Raw genomic sequence first — 19289 nt, forward strand, 5'->3', positions numbered from 1 at the left:
TATTTGTGCAGACAGATATGACTCAAAATTAAAATAGGGATGAATGGTCCATTTTCTCTATTTAGGTTAGTCTCATTTCCAGGTCAGCTTCAAATTCAGCTCTAAGGTTTGTAATGAAGAAAGAAAATGGTTTAATGGCACCCCTCTGAGACTTTGGTAGCATGTGGAATTTCCCCTAAAAGTAAGAGCCTATGATCCTAGGGCTTGGGGCAGAGAAAACCTAGTTGAACATTGCCTGTGGCTGTCTAGGCCCTCTGGGGCCTCAAAGAGGACCTTTGGGTTTTCTCAAAGGAAATGACCCTATGGCTTGGTAAGTCTACTGGTACTTAAGCACTTGGGGCCAAGGGCAGAAAACTTGACCAGCTGAATTCTGTATCTAGAAACCCATTAGGGGTCTATTATAATTGACATACAGTGGCTATTAAGTAGTGTTGACCAACTCAATGAAGATCCAGCCACTAGGCACTTTCAAGAAATGACATCTTTAAGTCTTTTTAATAGCTGCTGTCCCTTTACCAGGGAATGATGTGAAAATAAATGTAGTTGCAAGCATACAAGGACCATGGCTTCCCTAGAGATTTCCCAGAAACCATCAGCACTTTGGGAAGTTAAAGAAGAGGATTACTCTAGCTGGATTCACAAAACACATCAATATCTCCACCTACCATTGACATAGAGTGTAACAGAACTCCTGTTCCTTCCTGCCACAAAGGTGTATTCGCCAGCATCGCTATGCCTGGTCTCGGAGATAAACATCCTGTGGATTCTTCTCTCCACCACATACTGGTATCGTTCTTGAATTTGGAAGTTGATTTCAATGCCGTCTTTATACCAGTGGGCGTCCACATCATCTTCGTTGACCTCAAACTCAACCACAGCACGTTGTTTCTCAATAACCTTTTGATGGAACAACAGAAAAAGAGAATTGAAGCCCCGGTTTCCTTTCAGTTTTGACCTGTTTCTAAAACTGCTTATTTCAAGAGTGTGCCAAACTTATCCATTACGATATAAAAAGCTGACTGGTTGTGTCACATTCTGATTTGTCCTGCATATCCTTGGACAATTGGTGCCCTAACTTCTTCTGTAGAAATCATGCTTATACCTGCACTGAGGAGGGATGCTGCCCCCAAAGAGACCATGTTCGAGTCCTTAAATGTTTGCTTCTTAACTGATAATAACAGAAATAATGACACTTTATGCCCATGGGCTTTTTATTTTCGACAAAGCTCTTCTAAGTTAGTACTCAATTTGATTTCATGGAGTAGGAACAAGAATCTACTGGGGTAGGTGGAAGCTATTATCCTCGTTTTTAAGAGTGAGGAAATCAAGGTTCAGAATCAGACAATAAAGGACAGAAGATTTATTCAGGTGGCCTGAGTGGCCCGGTTCTCCTTAGACGAGCAATATGATAAATCTGAACTCTAATGACACTTCTCTTACCGTGTTATCTCCATTACATCATTTGAGAAGACTGGCCCTCATGAGAATAAATTCTGCACATGTGGTAGAGAGCAGAGGTGTCTGGCTCGGCATATTTGCTAGGAATCCAGCTTTGCCCGCACCGGTCTTCCTCTTGGACCTCAGAGGAAGTGTTTCCAGCCAAGTCCCTACATACCTGCCTCTCCATAACAGAAGGCTTCTGAGGAAATGCCACCTTGTTCTAAATTCCCTGAGTTCTAGCTGCTGTGTAAACACCGCAACTTAAATTTTCGTTCTTTTCTGGTTTGTGCGGCTTGGCAGGTGGCCATTTGTTAGACAGTGAAGTTTCCACAGCTGCTTTAATTAAAGTATCTAGACAGCTGCTAAGGACACACCATTTCCCTAAGTGAGGGAAAACTGTGACTAAATTGATGTCAGATCAAGAGTCTAAGCCAGCAGGGATCAGCTGTTTTCATTCTTTAGAAGACTGTGCTTAGAAAATTCTAAAGTTAAAAAATTAGAATACCAAACTATGGATTACGGGCTCCTGATGATGTCTCCCAAAATTCAGCATGTAGACAGTACCTGAACCGACTTTTTAATACTCCGGATGCGAACATCTCTGCCCTCTACAAAGAGGTTAGCAGTGGATATGTTGCCTCCTGCCACCACTGCGTATTGCCCGGCATCAGACATGCGGGTGGATGGGATCAGGAGGCGGTGGACGTATTTCTCCTTCTGTATCTTTATTCTGTAGATGAAATGGAAATTGAAGTTCAATGCACAGTGACTCAAAGCAAACTGCGCATTCCTTGAACGCGGCAAAACAAAACAACTGACCTATCCACAATCTGCAGTTCTTGGCCATCTTTCATCCACTGGACAGTGATGTCAGGTTCAGAAACTTCACATTCAAACATGGCTCGCTTCTTCTCGAGAACCTTGATGTCCTTAATGTGTTTCCTAAATTCTATATGACGAGCTGGGAAACAGCATGCAAAAAAATTAACCTTTCTAACAGCCTTATGACATAACTTAGTATACAATTCACCTGTTTAAAGTGTTCGATTCAGTGGCCTTCAGTATAGTCAGAGTCATGCAACCATTACCATGATCAATGTTCGAATATTCCCATTGCCCCAGAAAGAAACCACGCACCCCTCAGCCATCACCCTCCAGACACCTTCTACTGTCTGCCCTCAGATTTAGAGACAAATCTGTGTCTCTACAGATTTGTGTATTCTGACATTTCCTATAAATGGAATCACACAATATATGGTCCTTTGGGACTGGCTTCTTTCACTTAGCGTAAAGTTTTTAAGATTCATCCATGTTGTAGCATGTACCAGCACTGGCTTTTTATTGCTAACAATATTTCGTGACATGGATACCCACATTTTATTTTTCCATTCACTAATTAGTGCACTGATTAACATTTCGCATAGTGTATTCACATTTATTTTTAAGGATAGGACGTTTGTGAAACCATACCTTCCACATAAAGGGTGGCTGTTGATGTAGCTTTTCCAGCCACAAAGGTGTACTCAGCTGCATCCCCAAAGTGCACGTTCCTGATGTTCAGTGAGTGCGTGAGCTTTTTGGTTCTCATCTGGCACCTGTCAGTTGATTTGATTTCCACACCATTCTTTAACCATTTGTATGAGATGCCTTCATAGTTCACGGTTACCTCAAAGGTAATGGTGTCTTTTTCTTCAGCATTGATGTCTTTCAGCATGGATGTAATCATGATTGCTGCAAAGGGGAAGAAAATACACCCAAGGAGACTTTGTGTCAGCATGATGTGAGTTACAACAAGCACAGAGTGAAAACTAGGGATGTGTTTAGTATGTCTGCTAAGGTGGTTGTAGTTCAGGGATATGAACTGAACTGTGAGACCTTCCAGGTACCCCTCTACAACAGGACAAGGCCAAGCAGAAAGAGCTAGTGATAGACACTAGAGCATCTTTGTAGGTAGCCTTTCCAGGCTACTCTAATCAGAAAATTTTAAACAGGTAGAGATACTAGTGCCTAACTCAGTGTGAACACATAGTAGATGTGTCAATCAAGGATTTTTGAGTGGGTTAACTGGTTAGGAAGGAAAGGTGTAGAATACGGAATAACCAGGAGTTTCCCGAATATTTTATACAGCTTTTTTGGCTGTGTACTTACGGGTCACTTTCAGGGTGGCGCTGACTTGGTCATTGCCACAGACAAATGTGTATTCTGCAGAGTCCTCTGTGCTGGTGTTCATGATGATCAGCTGGTGGAGTTTCCCTTGCACGACTATCTTGAACTTCTCACTCATCTCAATCTCCACGCCATTCTTCAGCCACATGGAAGGGACATTGAAGTGGGACACCTCACACTCAAAGGAGGCATTTTTCGTCTCAGGTACCTCAATGTTTTTCATGGTTTTTGTAATATGCAATGCTTGGGAAAACCAAAGAGCATTTCAGTTAGTATATTTTATTTTTTAAAAAGTGGATGAAACCAACCAACCAAAAAATGAACACAGGCGGATCATCTAGGGAAACGCCATAGGGGGCTGTCTCATACTTACTCTCCACGAAAAGTTTAGCTTTGCATTCCAATTGCCCCACCACGGCTGTATATTCCCCAGCATCCGAGGGGGATATATGCTGCAGCATCAGTTTGTGGACCTTCCTTTCTGAGACCAGTCTGTGTTTGTCACTTGGCTTAATCTCCACATTCTTGTGGAACCATTTTACTGGAACCGTGTCATGGGAAACACTAACTTCGAAGGCAACGGTGGCATTTTCCAAGGCGGTCACATCTTTTGGCTTTTTAATGATCTTGACAGCTAATGAGGAAAGTTGAAACAATTCGAGGGATATGGGTTAACTTAGCGGTAACCATTAACCGGCTACTTGTAAAGTGTTTCTGAATCAACTTACTCTCAACGTGCAGTCTGGCACTGGCTCCTAGCTTTCCAAGCTTGAAGCCATACACGGATTCATCCACAACAGCACAGTTTTTAATCCTCAGAGTGTAAACTGTTCCTTTGACTGAGATGTCATACTTGTCATTGGATCGTAGCACAACCCCATTTTTGATCCATTGGACACCCTTTACGTTAGGGTGTGTGAGTTCCACAGTGAAAATGGCATCCTGTGTCTCTGTCACCGTGAGGTTCTTCAGAGTCTTCTTAATTTTGACAGCTGGAGACAAATTTATGATTGATTTAGGAAATAAAGATGGTATCATCAAGTAAAAGAATTCCTGGAATGAGATCATTACCTGGTCATCTTGCAAAAGAACGGTTATCAAAACTTTTGTGGTTTATGCAGCACCTCTATTTTAAAAGATACCTTGAGATTATTTACGAAAACCTGGAATCCAGTTTAAAATGTACAGTGTGCAATGATTTTTCTACACTTGAAAGAGATGAAGTTTGCACAGCTGTATATTAATAGCTTAACAGACTGGAGAAGAACAAAAGAAGGGTGGAGAATGAGAGCATCTCATTAAGCTGTTCCTCCAAGCTGGAACCTAAGAAATGGCTTCTGCACAGAAACACATCTTATAAGCATTTTGCGCCCTGTGGTATATGGCTTAGAAAGTTTGGAGAGTTTATAATGATTTTATGAAATCATGATTCATGACATGCAAAATAATTATACCATTGACTTTTAAAACGAGAACCATCAAGACCGTAATATAATGTGGAATGGATAAATCTGTTATTATATCACTAACCTTCAACTTTGAGTTTGGCAGATGTTTTGGAGGTGGCCACCTTGTAGGTATATTCTCCCATGTCATCTAATTTGGTGGCAGCAATGATCAGTCTCCTTTTGTGGTCATCAGATTCACTTCTGATATTGTTACTCAGCGGTAGGTGTTTGCCATCCTTCAGCCATTCTCCTTCAGCATCTGGGTTGGCAACTTCACATTCAAACACAGCTTCCTGTGATTCAGCCACAGTCTGATCGGTGAGTGGCTTGGAGATGGCCCCCCCTTTGGAACAAGAGAAGTACAAGTGTGAGTCCTTTAAAAAAATATTTATACAAAAAGGAAATCTTTGCACAATTAAATATAAAATCAAATTTTAAAACATGATTTTGAATATAATGACTGTCTAATAGAATTATCGTTGCCCATATTGAGAAGATATCACAGAAACCCCTACTCTAAGTTTGCATAACTGATAAGGAAAATACTGGAATCAGGAAGGTTTTGCAAAGGGAAAGCAACTGGTAAATTAATACTGAATTCTAAGAACCATACCACATGGATGGCCTCTAACTCAATTCCTTCTTCAAAAGCATTCTACCTAGTCTTCTAAGGATTGTTTCCTGCAAATGTGTCTAATATTTGATTGGGAAAAGATGTGCTAAACAAAATGTACAGTCATCAATGTTTCTATAAGGTAAGAGATTCTTATGTACTAAAAAATCACTATTTTAACAACTGCCATCTCTTTTATGAAGCTTCCCCCTTTGTCTCCAATGGCCATCATTCACCGGCAGAAAAAAATTACTCCTTCAGCAAGTTAGCTGCTGATGTATCTGTCCCTCTCTAAAAATTGTGAATTCCTCAAGAAAAAATATCATGCCTCATTTGTTTTTGTGTCCTGTGCTTCTAGCAGTCCTTGCCTATGGTAGAGCCTTAAAAAATGTTGAGTGAAATAATATAAGGGCTCATAGTTTTTTCTTGTTTGCACACATTTAAAAACATGCAATTTATATTACACATGTCAGAGTGCAGGATCCAAAATTTTGTTTCAGGAGTGTTTTTCATAGTCAAATATCTGCAGAAATATTATAACGTAATAAAGTATAATCTAGGTAACTCATATGAAGTGGGACACACAATTCCCATATGGACTACACAATTTAATCTCGATGTCATATCTCAACTCCTCAGTAATTAAATTGTAATAAACCAAGCAAATTAATGATGACTTCTAGTTTTTTCTTAGCAGTTGATTTATGCTTTTGGTTCTCCATTTTGAAACTAGGGATTTCTGCTGAATGAGAATGGTCTACTTCATGTCACAAGAAAGAGATATATAGATACATTGAGTTATATTTTAAAATTTTCACTGGGTTCATAAAACAAGTATGAAGGGAACAAAAGAAACAAAAGTTGAAGAAATAAGAATGATTAAAAAAAAAGAAATACACCTTTAGAGTAGGAAAGTTTAAATAAAGCTCAGTTCAACAAATGTTTACTGATCATCTATCACGTGCAATATGTTAGAGAACACAGATGGGAAAGAAGCAAAATTCCAGATTGGAAGAGTTTATACTCTGGTGTGAGAAGAAGAAATGGGCAATGAGAAAAGTATGTGATAAAGGCCATGGAAGAGACACACACAAAATAATCCTGAGGTTGTTGGAGTAAGATCTTACACAAAAGGGAAAATTAAGGAAGGCTTCACAAAAAGATGGCATTTGAGGTAGGTCTCCCTAGAAGCACATGGTGGGGAAAGTGTTGAGGGGACTCCTGACTTTGAGAACAGCATAAGCAGAGGCATGGAAGAAGGAACCTGATGGGAATTTGGAAGGAAATGGGCCACAATTTCTTAAATTGAAATAAGTACCCCACATAAGAACTCAGACTGAATGACAAATGTACCAACCTGCCACAGTAAGTTTTCCAGATGTCATATTTTCTCCAGCAAAAAATGTATATTTTCCTTCATCATCTTTCATCATATTTAGAACTGTCAGCTTATATATTTTTCCATGAGCTTCAATTTTATATTTGGAACTGGGTGTGATTTCTTTGTCCTTAAAATTCCACAAAACATCAATTCCTGAGTGGGATAGCTCAACTTCTAAGACCACATTTTGGGTTTCTGTACAGGTAAGGTCACGAAGACCTCTGATAATTTTAATTTCTGGGGAAAAAGAAAATAAACACTTGGTTAATATTACACTGGGAAAATAGAATGCTTAAAGCAATAATAAGTTAAATGGAAGAATCCTTACTTTCCACAGAAAGATCACAGCTAGTTTCGACTCTGCCAACCATCAGCTTGTAAGGTCCTTCATCTGAGGCGTGGGTCCGGTTAATCACTAGTCGCTGCTTAGTGCCTTTGACGATGGCTTGTACACGATCATCAGGCTTGATTTGTTCATCATTTAAGTACCATTTAACAGAAGTCACATCAGGGACTGATACCTTGCATTCGAGCACAGCCCTGGTACCCTCAATCACATTAACATCCTTCAGAGGTGTTATCACTTCAACACCTGCAAAACCACACAGACACACACACACACACACACACACACACACACAATTTATTAATGTGAATTTTGTTTTAAATGCCTAATTAAAGTTTTCTACCTCACTTAAAAATATACACATAAAAATATGTAAGTTGACTCACTGTAGACAGAGACACGCCCACTGGTTGATAGTCCAAGGGATGGAATGGTGAAGGAGTAATTTCCAGCATCCTCCTTAGTCATGTCTTCAATAAGCAGCATATGTGACTGTTTGTCTATCACAATGTGAACCCTGTCACTGGGCTGTACTTCTTGGCCATCTTTCATCCAGACACCTTCCACATTCTCTAAGGAGACCTTAACTTCAAGCTGAACAATGTCACCTTCACAGACTTTTTGATCACTAAGTCCTTGTAGAATAGCAATGGGACGGGCTGTGAAATATGGGGAGAAAAGTGAAAGTTATGATCATTTCTTATCAATAAGCCATAATGATATTCCCTTCAGGCCAAAAACAACAGGCAGACTTACGTTTCATCTTTAGTTTACAGGTTGTCTTTTTCCCATCCACAACAAAGGTGTATTCTCCCTGGTCCTCTTTGGTCACATCCTTAACTGTGAGGTTCTGACGTCCACGACGAGATGTAATTGTGTATTTACCATTGGACTTCAGCTCCACACCGTTATGATACCATTTGCCTTCTATATTTTCTGGGGATATAATGCACTCTAACTCTCCTGAAAACGATTCTGGAACTTCTATATCCTGAAGTTCCTTCACAAACTCAACAACTGCACCTGAGGCATAAGATAAAGAGAAGTTAATTTTTCTTGAGAGTTACACATCTAGACTTAGGGTAGAAAAAATTCCTTGTAAGTCTCTCAAATCCCCCCATGCTATCAGGAATATTCTTAATGTGTACCTGCTGATGAACTGAGGAATATATTTTCAATAAAAAAAGTTATTTTACTTAAAATTTTTTTTAAAACAGAATTTTATTTCAATGTAAAAATTTAAAAATAAGGCATCAAAATAACCTTGACTTTTAAAAATCCAAATTGTCGTTAACGTGAGAGAAGAATGTCATGTCATGCCATCCAATAATTTTGAAATAAAAATTTTGAAAAAAAAAATCCAAATTGTCAATAATCTCAATTAGTGGTATACATTCAGGAATCTTGCTATGGAGGTTGTATTCAACTCCCACATAGTCCTTTTTATAAAAGGAAAATTGCAAAGCTAATTTGATCACATACTAAGGGTGACTTTAGAACTTAAGTAAATGGTGAAATTATTATTTACTACCTTCGACGATAAGTTTCGCTGTTGTTTTTACATTTTCATCTTCCACAAGTACACAGCTATAGTCTTCAGCATCAGATGTGTCAATCGTCAGTATGGACAGGAAGTGAACCTTCCTGTCAGAGTGCATCCTATATTTATCTCCCGTGTGAACCTCCACACCATCTTTATACCATTTCACTTTGACAAATGGCTCTGAAGTTTCACATTCAAAGGTTGCCATGGTGTCTTTTTCCTTAGCAACAACATCTTGTAATTCCTGTGTGAAAATGATTGATTGCTTGGCTACAAGAAAAGGGGGGAAAAAGACATTATATTAAATTAAATTCACAATTTGAATAATGGGAAAATAAAATAAAAAGAAATACACCAATGGATATTCATGGATAAATAGAGACAGATCCATCAAACCAAAGACATCGAAATTACCTTGGACAAGTAAGAATGCATGGCTTGAGGTTTCTCCAGCTATGTTGATGGCTTTCACCATGATGCTGGCAGAATCCTCAGCAGTTACGTCTCTTATGACCAGTTCACAAACATTGTCTTCGGGCCAGTACCAGTAGATTCGGTCAGAGCGTTCGATCTTTACACCATTTTTGTACCATTCACATTCAGGATCTGGTTTTCCCACCACTCTGACCCGGAAGTGTGCGTCAGATCCTTGGCCCACTGTTTGGCTTTGGATTCTTTCAAAGATTTTAGGAGCTTCCATACTAGGACTTAGTTCAATTTTATCAGGTTTAAAAGTTGGGATAGTGATTTTGCCTTCTTCAGCAAGGGCTTTCTTTTCCTCTTCAGTTAATTCTTTGGTCCAGTGGAGAAGTTCATCTTTTGTCTTCCTTAGGAGTTCTTCATAGGATTCATCCTTCTTACGAGACTTGAGCTCCACAGCAGTAATTGCTTCATAATATCCCTCCTCAGTTCTGCGCTTGAATTTACTGCGCAGCTCTTCTGACTCTTCAGGTACCTTTTCATGGGTAATTCTTTCAGCCCTTTTCAACTTCACAACTTCCTTGGTTTCAGTGGTGTCAACAGGTCTATCTACTTTTTGTACTTCAAACTGAAGTTTTCCAGGTTCATGTACATGAAACTCGGGCTTTGGTTCAGGGGCTCGTCTGAGGACAGACCTAAAATCTTCCCTCTGTTGGATCTCAAGTTTCACTTTATGCTCTATCACACCTTCAGGATTTTCTGCAGTAACCTTGACTTCCCCTGTATCGTATGATTTGCAGTCCACGATGTCCAAATAATGAATGCCATCATAACGAACTCTGAACCTTTTGCTTTTGCGAATGAGTTGTCCATTGAGGTACCAGTTGACTTTGGGTTGAGGGTAACCGGTCACTCGGCAACGGAATCTAGCGGTCTCCCCTTCAAGTACTCTTACTGGCTCTGGGAACAAAACAATGTCTGGCTTTTGCTTCTCTTTTTGATCTGTTGTTACACCTGTAAGAGCACCTTCATGAGCCATCCTCTCTAACTCTTCAATTCTTTGTAAGCCTTTCCTCCCCTCAGGCAATTGAGACTCTTCCACAAGACTTTTTTCATCTTTAACAATAAGTGTAGCAGATGTGTGATCTGTTCCATATTTGTTAGTAGCTCTACAAGTAATGATACCACTGTCTCTGGAATATGCAACCCCGTAATCAAGGCTGCAATACCCAAACTCATTGATCATACGGAGCCTGTTGGCTGCTTCAAGTGGCTTCCCATCATGGAGCCATTCCACCACCATTGTTGGGTCACCAATTGGTGTTAGCCTACACTCAAAGTGGGCGGGCCCAAAGCGCTTGAGTCTTAAGGAAGTGAGTTTTTTCTTGAAAAATGGTTTCTGTTGTTTCTCTTTATCATAGAGGTCACCCTCTTCCCATTGCTCTTGACCATATCGCATATGGAGGGGCTCCAGTTCTGGGGCTGCAATCTCTTTTGCTCTATATGTCCCTCGTGGGATGATTAATTTTCTCTCTGGTTCAGGCTCTGCAAACTCAACTTCAACATTTACTTTGCATCTCGTAGTATCTCTGCCAGCCTTATTGATAGCAGTTGCAGTATACCAGGCAGAATCTTGGCTGACAGTGGAATCAATTCTAAGGGCAGCTTCTCCCTTTATGCCTTCAATTCTATAAAAAGGGAAGAAAAATCAATACAGAAGTAGTTATTGCTTTTTTAGTTATTTGGGTTTTATAATTTATAAATGAGCTTAGTTTTATTATTATTTTTTATTTTATATTTATTTAATATTTATTTATTAAATATTTATTAAAATATTTTTATTTTATTATTTTTTATTATTTTCAAGCAAACTCACATGATTCTTGGATATTTATGAGGTACAATGATGTCACTGTTTTTCAGCCATACAATGTCAGGGTTGGGATTACCCGTAGCTCTGACTTTCATTTCAAGTCGAGAACCTTCCTTTATATTGACATTTTTTAGTTTTTCCACAAACATTGGTTTTACCTGATGTTCCACAGCTGGAAGAGAAAGTTTGTGATTCAGAGTGAGTAGGGCTGAAATACCTGTTTATAGCCCAAGTAATAAGGTAGTTTCTTTATTAAGGGCTAATACCTTCCACAGTTAAAATCACTGAAATCGAAGATTTGCCTGCCCTGTTTTGGGCAACCACAGTCCATTCCCCAGAATCACTGGGGGATGCAGGGACAATAATCAGTGATTGGGTACCATCTTCTTTAATGACTACTTTATGGGTATAATCATTGACAATTTGCTGGCCTGTAAAAAATTAAGTAAAAAAGAAAACATAGATTAAAATAGTTCTTTTTAAAAAGTGCTGTACGTACATATAAGCTTATTTTTGTGTTTCATGATTTGTAAGTAAAAAATTATCATACTTACCATCATGAAACCAGAAGGTCTCTGGCATGGGTCTACCGACAACCTTTAAGTCAAATCTGGCAGTTTGTCCTTCTAAACATTTGAAAGAAGCAGGCTTTAACACAAAGACTGGCTTATACAGTCTCTCAAGTTGTGACTCATCTGTTTCCTCCAGCCGACGTCCAGGGGACATTCTTGCAGGGGACATCCGTGCAGGTGACATCCTTGCAGGGGACATGCGTGCAGGAGACATGCGTATAGGAGATCTACTCACTGAACGTGGAGAGATGGATCTGAAAAACAAAACAGAATATTTTCATGAGGCACAGAGAAAACAAAGCAAAATAAACAAACCCCCTTCTTAATGTTATTTTAGAATATACTTCATATATTATTAGAAGGCACTTCAAACTCACTGGGATCCAAAACAGAGTACATTATTGTTCCCCCCAAATCTATGTTTTCCATATATCCTCAATCCCAGTCAGTATTATTCAACACAGTCAAGTACTCAGCCTTAAAATCTTGGAATAATTCTTAATACAGTCTTTCCATCATCACCTGAATTAGTCACCAAACCCTTCTGATTCAACTGCTAAAACATCTCAATAAATGTTGGTCAGTTAAATAACCCAATGAATAAATTTATAGAAAAAGAGAAATATAATTTTTTATCCAAGGGAAGGGAAAACATAGAAATTATATTTGAAAAAAAACAAAAACCTATTTGCCCATTGCAGCCAGACTGGCTTGGATTGAATTTCAAGTGCTGGCACAATCAGGGCTGGTGAACTAAGACAATTTTTATAGGCTCACAAAGATTAAGTGCCCCCACTTCTAAAATAGTAATAAGAATACCTACATTGCAGGGTTGTTGTATAAATTAGAGATAACATATGTAAAATTAGGTATTAAGTAAACCTTTATAGTTTTCATCATATTGGTTCTAGCACCAGCAAATGAATAGCATGCCACACTAATGACAATGCTTTGCTCACCTTGCACAGGGGCAAGAAGTAAAAACTCTTGGCATCATCTGAATTGCGAATGGCAAGTTTTGGTGTTATCTCCACTTTTTTGGCCCCCACACAACAGCAATTTGCTATTGGGATATTTGGTGTTTTAAGCAATTTAAACATTAATCAACCCAAATTGTTCTGAGTCTTACCTTATTCTGCTCACTGATTCTGGCGTAGGTATGTAAGTCGGAGCACTGAGAGGTGCAGCAGGTTCCACATACAACTTCCCTGAGCAAATTGCATTTCCCTTAATATTGCTGGCAAATGCGGTGTAGATGCCTTCATCTTCTGGAAGAACAACAGGTATTCGCAGACTAGCTCTGCCATCTTGCAGAAAGTCCATTTGGTATCTCTCTCCATGTTTGATGCGCTTGCCATCTTTGTACCACGCAATCTGCAAATAATATGCATATTTGAAAAAAATTAGATAAAATAGTTATTGTAGATGATGTATATCTTTATTGTAGTGTGGAGGCATGATGTTTATTTTTTTTACCTTGGGTAATGGATAGCCAGACATCTTGCAATGAAAAGTAACACCCATTCCCTCAAGAATTCTATAATTCTTGATTCTTAAATCAAATCCTGCTTCAATAGCTTCAGATTCAGAAATGTCAACTGCCATCTTTTCTTCTCCATCTTCTTCAAGAAGTTCTTCTAATGTAGTCTTTATTATTCTGTATTCAATTTCTTTGATGAGCCTCTCTTCAAAGGAAGAAATATGGAATTCCTATGTAGTAAAAAAGATGACAGTTTGTTAAAAATATATAAATCTTGACAGACAGAAATGCTTTAAGACTATTAGTTTCAGGGGCACCTTGGTGGCTTAGTTGGTTAATCATCCAAGTCTTAATTTTGGCTCAGGTCGTGATCTCGCAGTTCATGAGATTGAGACCCATGTGGGACTCTGCGCTGACAGTGTGGAGCCTGCTTGGGATTCTCTCTCTCTCCCTCTCTCTGTGCCCCTTCCCTGCTCATGCACATGCTGTCTTTTAAAATAAATAAATTAACTTTTTTAAAAAAAGAGTATTAGTTTCAGAGATAAGGATCCAAGTTTTGGGGGGAAAATCTAGGAAGATTTTTGTTTGTTTTTGTTTTTCAGTGAGAATTATAGGAGTCCCTGTTTTGTTTTCTAATCTGCATTACCACCATCTCTGTCAGTTCATGCTGTGGCATCTTGGGTCAATGATATTCTAAAGGCACAGGTTACTTTGGGATGCTCATTCTACAGATGAAGGGATTTGGGCAGCAGTGGACCTGGTCATTCTAATATTTATCTTTTCCTGCATATATAGAATCCTTATTTCTAAAGCCACATTATGCAGCAGGTCATGAAGGTTAAGGAAACTCATCGGCAGTGAACTTGGAGCTAATAACTATAGCCTAATCATTACCCCATCACCTGACAATGAAAATATCAAACAAAAAGAGGGGCACCTTGGGAGGAAAGTGTAATTTATGAGATGATTTGCTTGGTCATTATTCTTATACTCACCTGTTCTTCTACAAAAGTTCTGACCATTACAGTATCTTTGGCCATTTTTTTCCTAATTAAGGCCTGTTCTTTTTCATACTCTTTTTCATAATCAGAGTATAAAAATCCAGGTGCTATTTCTCCAACTTTAGGTTCTTGCACAAATGCAGTCATTTGTGTTTGGTAAAGCATTTCTTGCTGGGACTTCATCAGTGACTCATAATCAGCTAGGAGTTAAAAACAGAAGTTGTTTTAAAGTTTTGACTTAAATTCCAGTATAGTTAACATACAGTGTGATATTACTTTCAGGTGTATACTAAGGTGATTCAACAATTCCATCTGACACCCGGTGATCGTCAAGACAAGTGCCCTCCTTAATCCCCATCACCTATTCCACCCATCCCCCCAGCCACCTCCCCTTCAGTAACCAGCAGTGTGTTCCACACAGTTAAGAGTCTGTTTCTTGGTTTGTCTCTGTCTCCCTCTCTTTCTCTTTCTCCCCTTTGCTCACTTGTTTTAAGAACGTAAGTTAATTTTTAATGTTCTTATGAAAAAGCCTTCATGCCACTTCATTCAGGCAAGCCCTACACTAGAGAAAGTTGATAATCAAAAGCCAGATTTTCTAAATTTTACTCTCAAGGTGCTCAATATCTGTTAGATTGAAATTCAAAAACAAACTTGCCTTGACAAGTCAAAGCAGCCGGTACTGTTGTAGAAAGAATTTTATGTTACCAGTCAGTTCTTCAGGAACTATCCTGGGGGTCTTCCTAATTTGCCATGTGGCTTTTGGTAATTCATCTATCTTCCTGGGTCTTGAGTGCTCTATCTGCTAAATTAGGATAATATCCTAACTTTCTCTAAGGGGTATTGGGCAGGTCAAATGAGACAAAACATGGGATGGTCCGCTGTAAATGTGAACAATTAAGCGAAAGTAAATGTGACCCACAGATACATTCAGTTTGGCCTGAATGCCATTATGCTTTTTGTCCAATTACTTATGAATCCTGAAAAATCTTGATTTCCAAGTTTTCTTTAAAATACCAGAAACTCTAGGAACATTGAGCCTGGCAGGTATGTGCCTGGTTACAACACAGTGGAGGCAGGGAACGACTGCCCCCTTGAGGCGGGGCATATGCTCTCCAGTTTGCCACTATCTTCCTACCACTCACTGATATTATCTGTCTGGATCTGGAAGGCAGCGAGATGTGGAGTCTTTGCATCTTCGAAGGCATGATACGCCTAGAAATGAAGGCACCAGATAGAAACTTCGTGCCAGAACCCTGATGTTTAGCACCAGCGTGGCTTTTGAGGCCACGTGGTCTAAAACATTTTCTGTATAGCTGAGGCCAAGAGAGGGTAGCGATGGGGACAGAGCCAGAATCAGAACTGGGATATTTTAATAGGTCTTTGATAAACACACAACAGTGCTACTTCCCTGCATTTCCATTCCTATCAGGCACATAGGAAGTACTAAGGGCTGCATTTACCTTCTTCCAGCAGGGAGGCAGAGGCAGAAGTCTCGCCATGCTTATTACGAATAACAATAGTGTATTCTCCAGCATCATCGGCAAAAGTCATTGAAATCACCAGTCTGCACTCTCCAGTTTGTTTGTTGTAACTCACTTTGTATCTTTATGGAAATGAACATACATAAAATTCACTCACAAATAACCCTATGTGAATAAACAAACCCTCATGTGGATCTATGGTATAAAATTCAATGATCTTAAACATGAGATCAAGCTCCATATAGAATATAAGATTGCTGAAAATGGAGGAAAGTGCACGGATATGAGTAATGAGGGACAAACAACTTAAACTTTTCATTTTGAATAAGGCTCATATATTCTTTGAAATAAACGATAGAATATAATACCACTAGAATCAACCACATGGAAAGGGCTTCAGTGTTTATGTGAGCAAATGATGAGGTCATTTAAACACTTGGGTATTTCTCTTTGTTCAGTATTTTGCTCCTTGTTTCATGTGAAGATCAAATGAATGATCAAAACAATACATTCCTTTAAATATTTCAATTTTAAGCCTCTGGTATACTATATTTCTTCTTATTAAGACATAAGAGGTACATTTTTAGATGATTTGTCTCAAGCTGCAGAAAATTCAAAGCTAAACTTTACATTCAATTATAACAAATTTATTAGCACAGATTTTCATGTATAACTTTCTTCTTCATTACATGACCCTTGTTCTTTTCTCTTTTAGTGACTTAATTATTATGCATTTCTGCTGAACGCTGTCTTAGACACTTTCTAGAAGAACATGTGTATGTGTGTAAAAATCCACATTTTCTCTATTTCACTGGCGCTATACATGAATCAAACTAGAGTATAAAGAAATTTATCTTCCATCCACTTTTGTCACACAGCTTTGTTCCTCGGTGAGACTGTGCAAAAATGTAAAAATAGCTGAAAACATACCCTAAATTTTCCATAATAAAAGAGCCTACATTTGGGAGATGGTAGGGTAGGTATATCCCACCTCTCTCTAGGCTTCCTTATACATATCATACAAATCACAGAGAACTCTATCAGTCAGCCATCAACATACCTGTATCCCGTGGTGAGAGGGACACCAGATTTTTTCCAGTAGACGTGGGGCTTTGGATTGCCGCCAACCTGACATTCAAACACAACACTCCCACCTTCCACCAGTTTCTGGACCACTGGTTTTGTAATAAAGAAAGGAGCGGCGGGTTCTCCGGGGGCTGCTTGTTCCTCTGTGATGCTGGTATCAGTCATTACCACATCTCTTGACTCTACCAAGCTGGAAAGAGAATTCCCTTAAAATTAGCGTCTGGGCTGTAATTTGCCAATACCAAATCAAAATCATCCTAGAACAAAAGCAGAAGAATGTTTTTACCGTTTCTCTTCCGTGGTAAATTTCTCAGCCACGGTGGTTGTTTCCTTTTCAAACTCTTCTGATGCTGGAAGAAGACAGAAGTCTCTAATTTAAGTCAGGCATTTAGTCTGTTTTGTTAGTGACCTCTGGCTAGCATGACAGTTAAGGTGACCCCTTAATCTAGCCCCAGTTCCCACAGAGGACACCATTATAGGGTGTGCAGAAACCGTATTGTGGAAAGAAGTGTCGGCTGACAGTAAAATGGCAGGTACAGACGGGTGGTGGGAGTGTGGCCACAAACCTTGCACAGCTAGATAGCAGGATGTGCTGACGGTCCCAGCCTCATTCACAGCGCTGCAAGTAAATCGCCCGCTGTCTTCCGCAAAGGCTTCTCGGATCATAAGACGAGCGATTCCACTCTGGAAGGTTATCTGGAAATCAATGGAACTTTCTATTTGGTAGTCTTCCCTGTACCATGTCACTTTTGGGGATGGGTATCCAGAGATGTGGCACTCCAAGGTGACGGATTCACCTTCTATAACAGTCACATTTTTTAAGCCCTGAGGAGAGAAGAAAAAGGAAATACTGATAACATGTACATATTCATTAATCATCTCTATAAGTTATAACAAGTGTCAGGGTTTGCACATTCTAATGGCCCTAATGTTTTCAAAAGTCAAGACTGTAGAAATATTAGTAAAGAGACTCCCCTGAAAAGTTATTTCCTAACTTGAAATACATGTAAGGTGTTTCCAAGTTCATAAGGCAGAACTATATTAACACCATTTAATGGGACAACTCCATACCCTCTGTCATTCTCACATATTTAAATCCCAACGGGACATAAAGGCTCAGTGGCAAATGCTGCCCCTTCACCAAGCTTTCCATGCTATCTCCAACTGGAAGTACTCTATTCTTCCTCTGTTGGGGTGCTTATCACCGTCTAGATTTTGCCTATTTATGTACATTTTCCTTAATAGTAAGGCTAAAAATTCAAAGAGGGCTGGATTAGTCTTCACATCTCCATAACGCTCCCAGTAATCCCTTAGACCCAATAGAAGCTCAATAAGCCTACAGACTACGTGACCGATCATTGTCCCACAGAATTCCCCCTTTTCTTGCCAAATAGTGTGCCATCTTAAAATTAGCATTTGTGAACTCACTAATGCCGTTTTCCAGTTGAAGAAACTGATCTTTGCATACATGAAAATATCTGACCAGATATGTGTATGGTCCAACACAATCAATTTCATCACTCACCGAGACCAAAGTTGGTGGAGTAACAGGGATTTCAACAGGTGCAGGTACTCTTGCTGTTTCTGTTATCTACAAATTTTACAAAGGACGTTACAAAAATGCCCGTGGCATAAGGGGCAATCTCATCAACTCTTAACCCATGCAAAATTATAAAAAAAATTTGAGGAAAAAGAACTCTGACCCACACCAGACTCAATAAAATTAAGTTGGAGCACAGTAAAGGAAAGGTAGGATGCCTGGCTGAGTACTACTGTAGCACAAACTGGCCGTGTGCCCGACCCTGCTCAAGAGGAATGGGTCAAGAGATAGTGTGCGATCCAGTGACTGACCTTGGCTTCACGCTCATGCAGTACTTTGAAGCGCTCTTCATGGACTGCGCCACCAGTGATGCTCACCCCTACCTCCTTTTTCACCTCGACACCAGCTTGACTCTTGTAAGTGTCTGGCGTGTCAGCGAAAGGGAACTGCGGAGAGGGGGTGGGTTCTGCTCTCACTCTCGCCTCGGCAGGCTTCACAGTGGGTGCCTTCACTGACTTGGTGATCTTCTGAGCAGAAGACGTGGCTGACAACTCTTTCTGTAATGTGGCGATAGCGCTACCGGCTATCGATGCCTAAATGGAAAGGGAACAATCTGTGTCATGGTTCAGAAGTACGTGGCTACTATCACTCATTCTGTGGTGGGTAGGAGTCTATGTTCTATGTGGTCTGTCTTTCAACGCTCTCATTCTCACTTTTACAGTTAATGGGAAGTCAGTTAGGGATGAGCTGGTTATAAAGCTCATTGTCATTCCTGCCAGTTTATAAAATACATTTGGAAATATTTTTCTTCGGGCGCCTGGGTGGCTCAGTTGGTTAAGCATCCGACTTCGGCTCAGGTCATGATCTCGCGGTTAGTGAGTTTGAGCCCCGTTTTGGGC

General features: G+C 39.6%; 1 protein-coding gene across 1 annotated transcript in view; it reads right to left on the minus strand.

The window, feature by feature from the left end:
* Positions 1-19289, minus strand: part of TTN (titin) — a 277183-nt gene that overhangs the window by 235137 nt on the left and 22757 nt on the right. The window contains 26 exon segments of the mRNA XM_032594445.1: positions 666-897; positions 2005-2170; positions 2260-2401; positions 2911-3171; positions 3589-3849; positions 3980-4240; positions 4335-4598; positions 5137-5397; positions 7025-7285; positions 7377-7640; positions 7781-8053; positions 8151-8417; positions 8926-9207; positions 9352-11045; positions 11234-11402; positions 11497-11661; positions 11785-12056; positions 12932-13176; positions 13279-13512; positions 14278-14483; positions 15744-15886; positions 16825-17040; positions 17137-17200; positions 17417-17675; positions 18376-18441; positions 18702-18983. Of these exon segments, the coding sequence (XP_032450336.1) occupies positions 666-897; positions 2005-2170; positions 2260-2401; positions 2911-3171; positions 3589-3849; positions 3980-4240; positions 4335-4598; positions 5137-5397; positions 7025-7285; positions 7377-7640; positions 7781-8053; positions 8151-8417; positions 8926-9207; positions 9352-11045; positions 11234-11402; positions 11497-11661; positions 11785-12056; positions 12932-13176; positions 13279-13512; positions 14278-14483; positions 15744-15886; positions 16825-17040; positions 17137-17200; positions 17417-17675; positions 18376-18441; positions 18702-18983 (7210 nt within the window).

This window comes from Lynx canadensis, chromosome C1 (assembly GCF_007474595.2).
Source record: "Lynx canadensis isolate LIC74 chromosome C1, mLynCan4.pri.v2, whole genome shotgun sequence".
NCBI classification, from domain to species: domain Eukaryota; kingdom Metazoa; phylum Chordata; class Mammalia; order Carnivora; family Felidae; genus Lynx; species Lynx canadensis.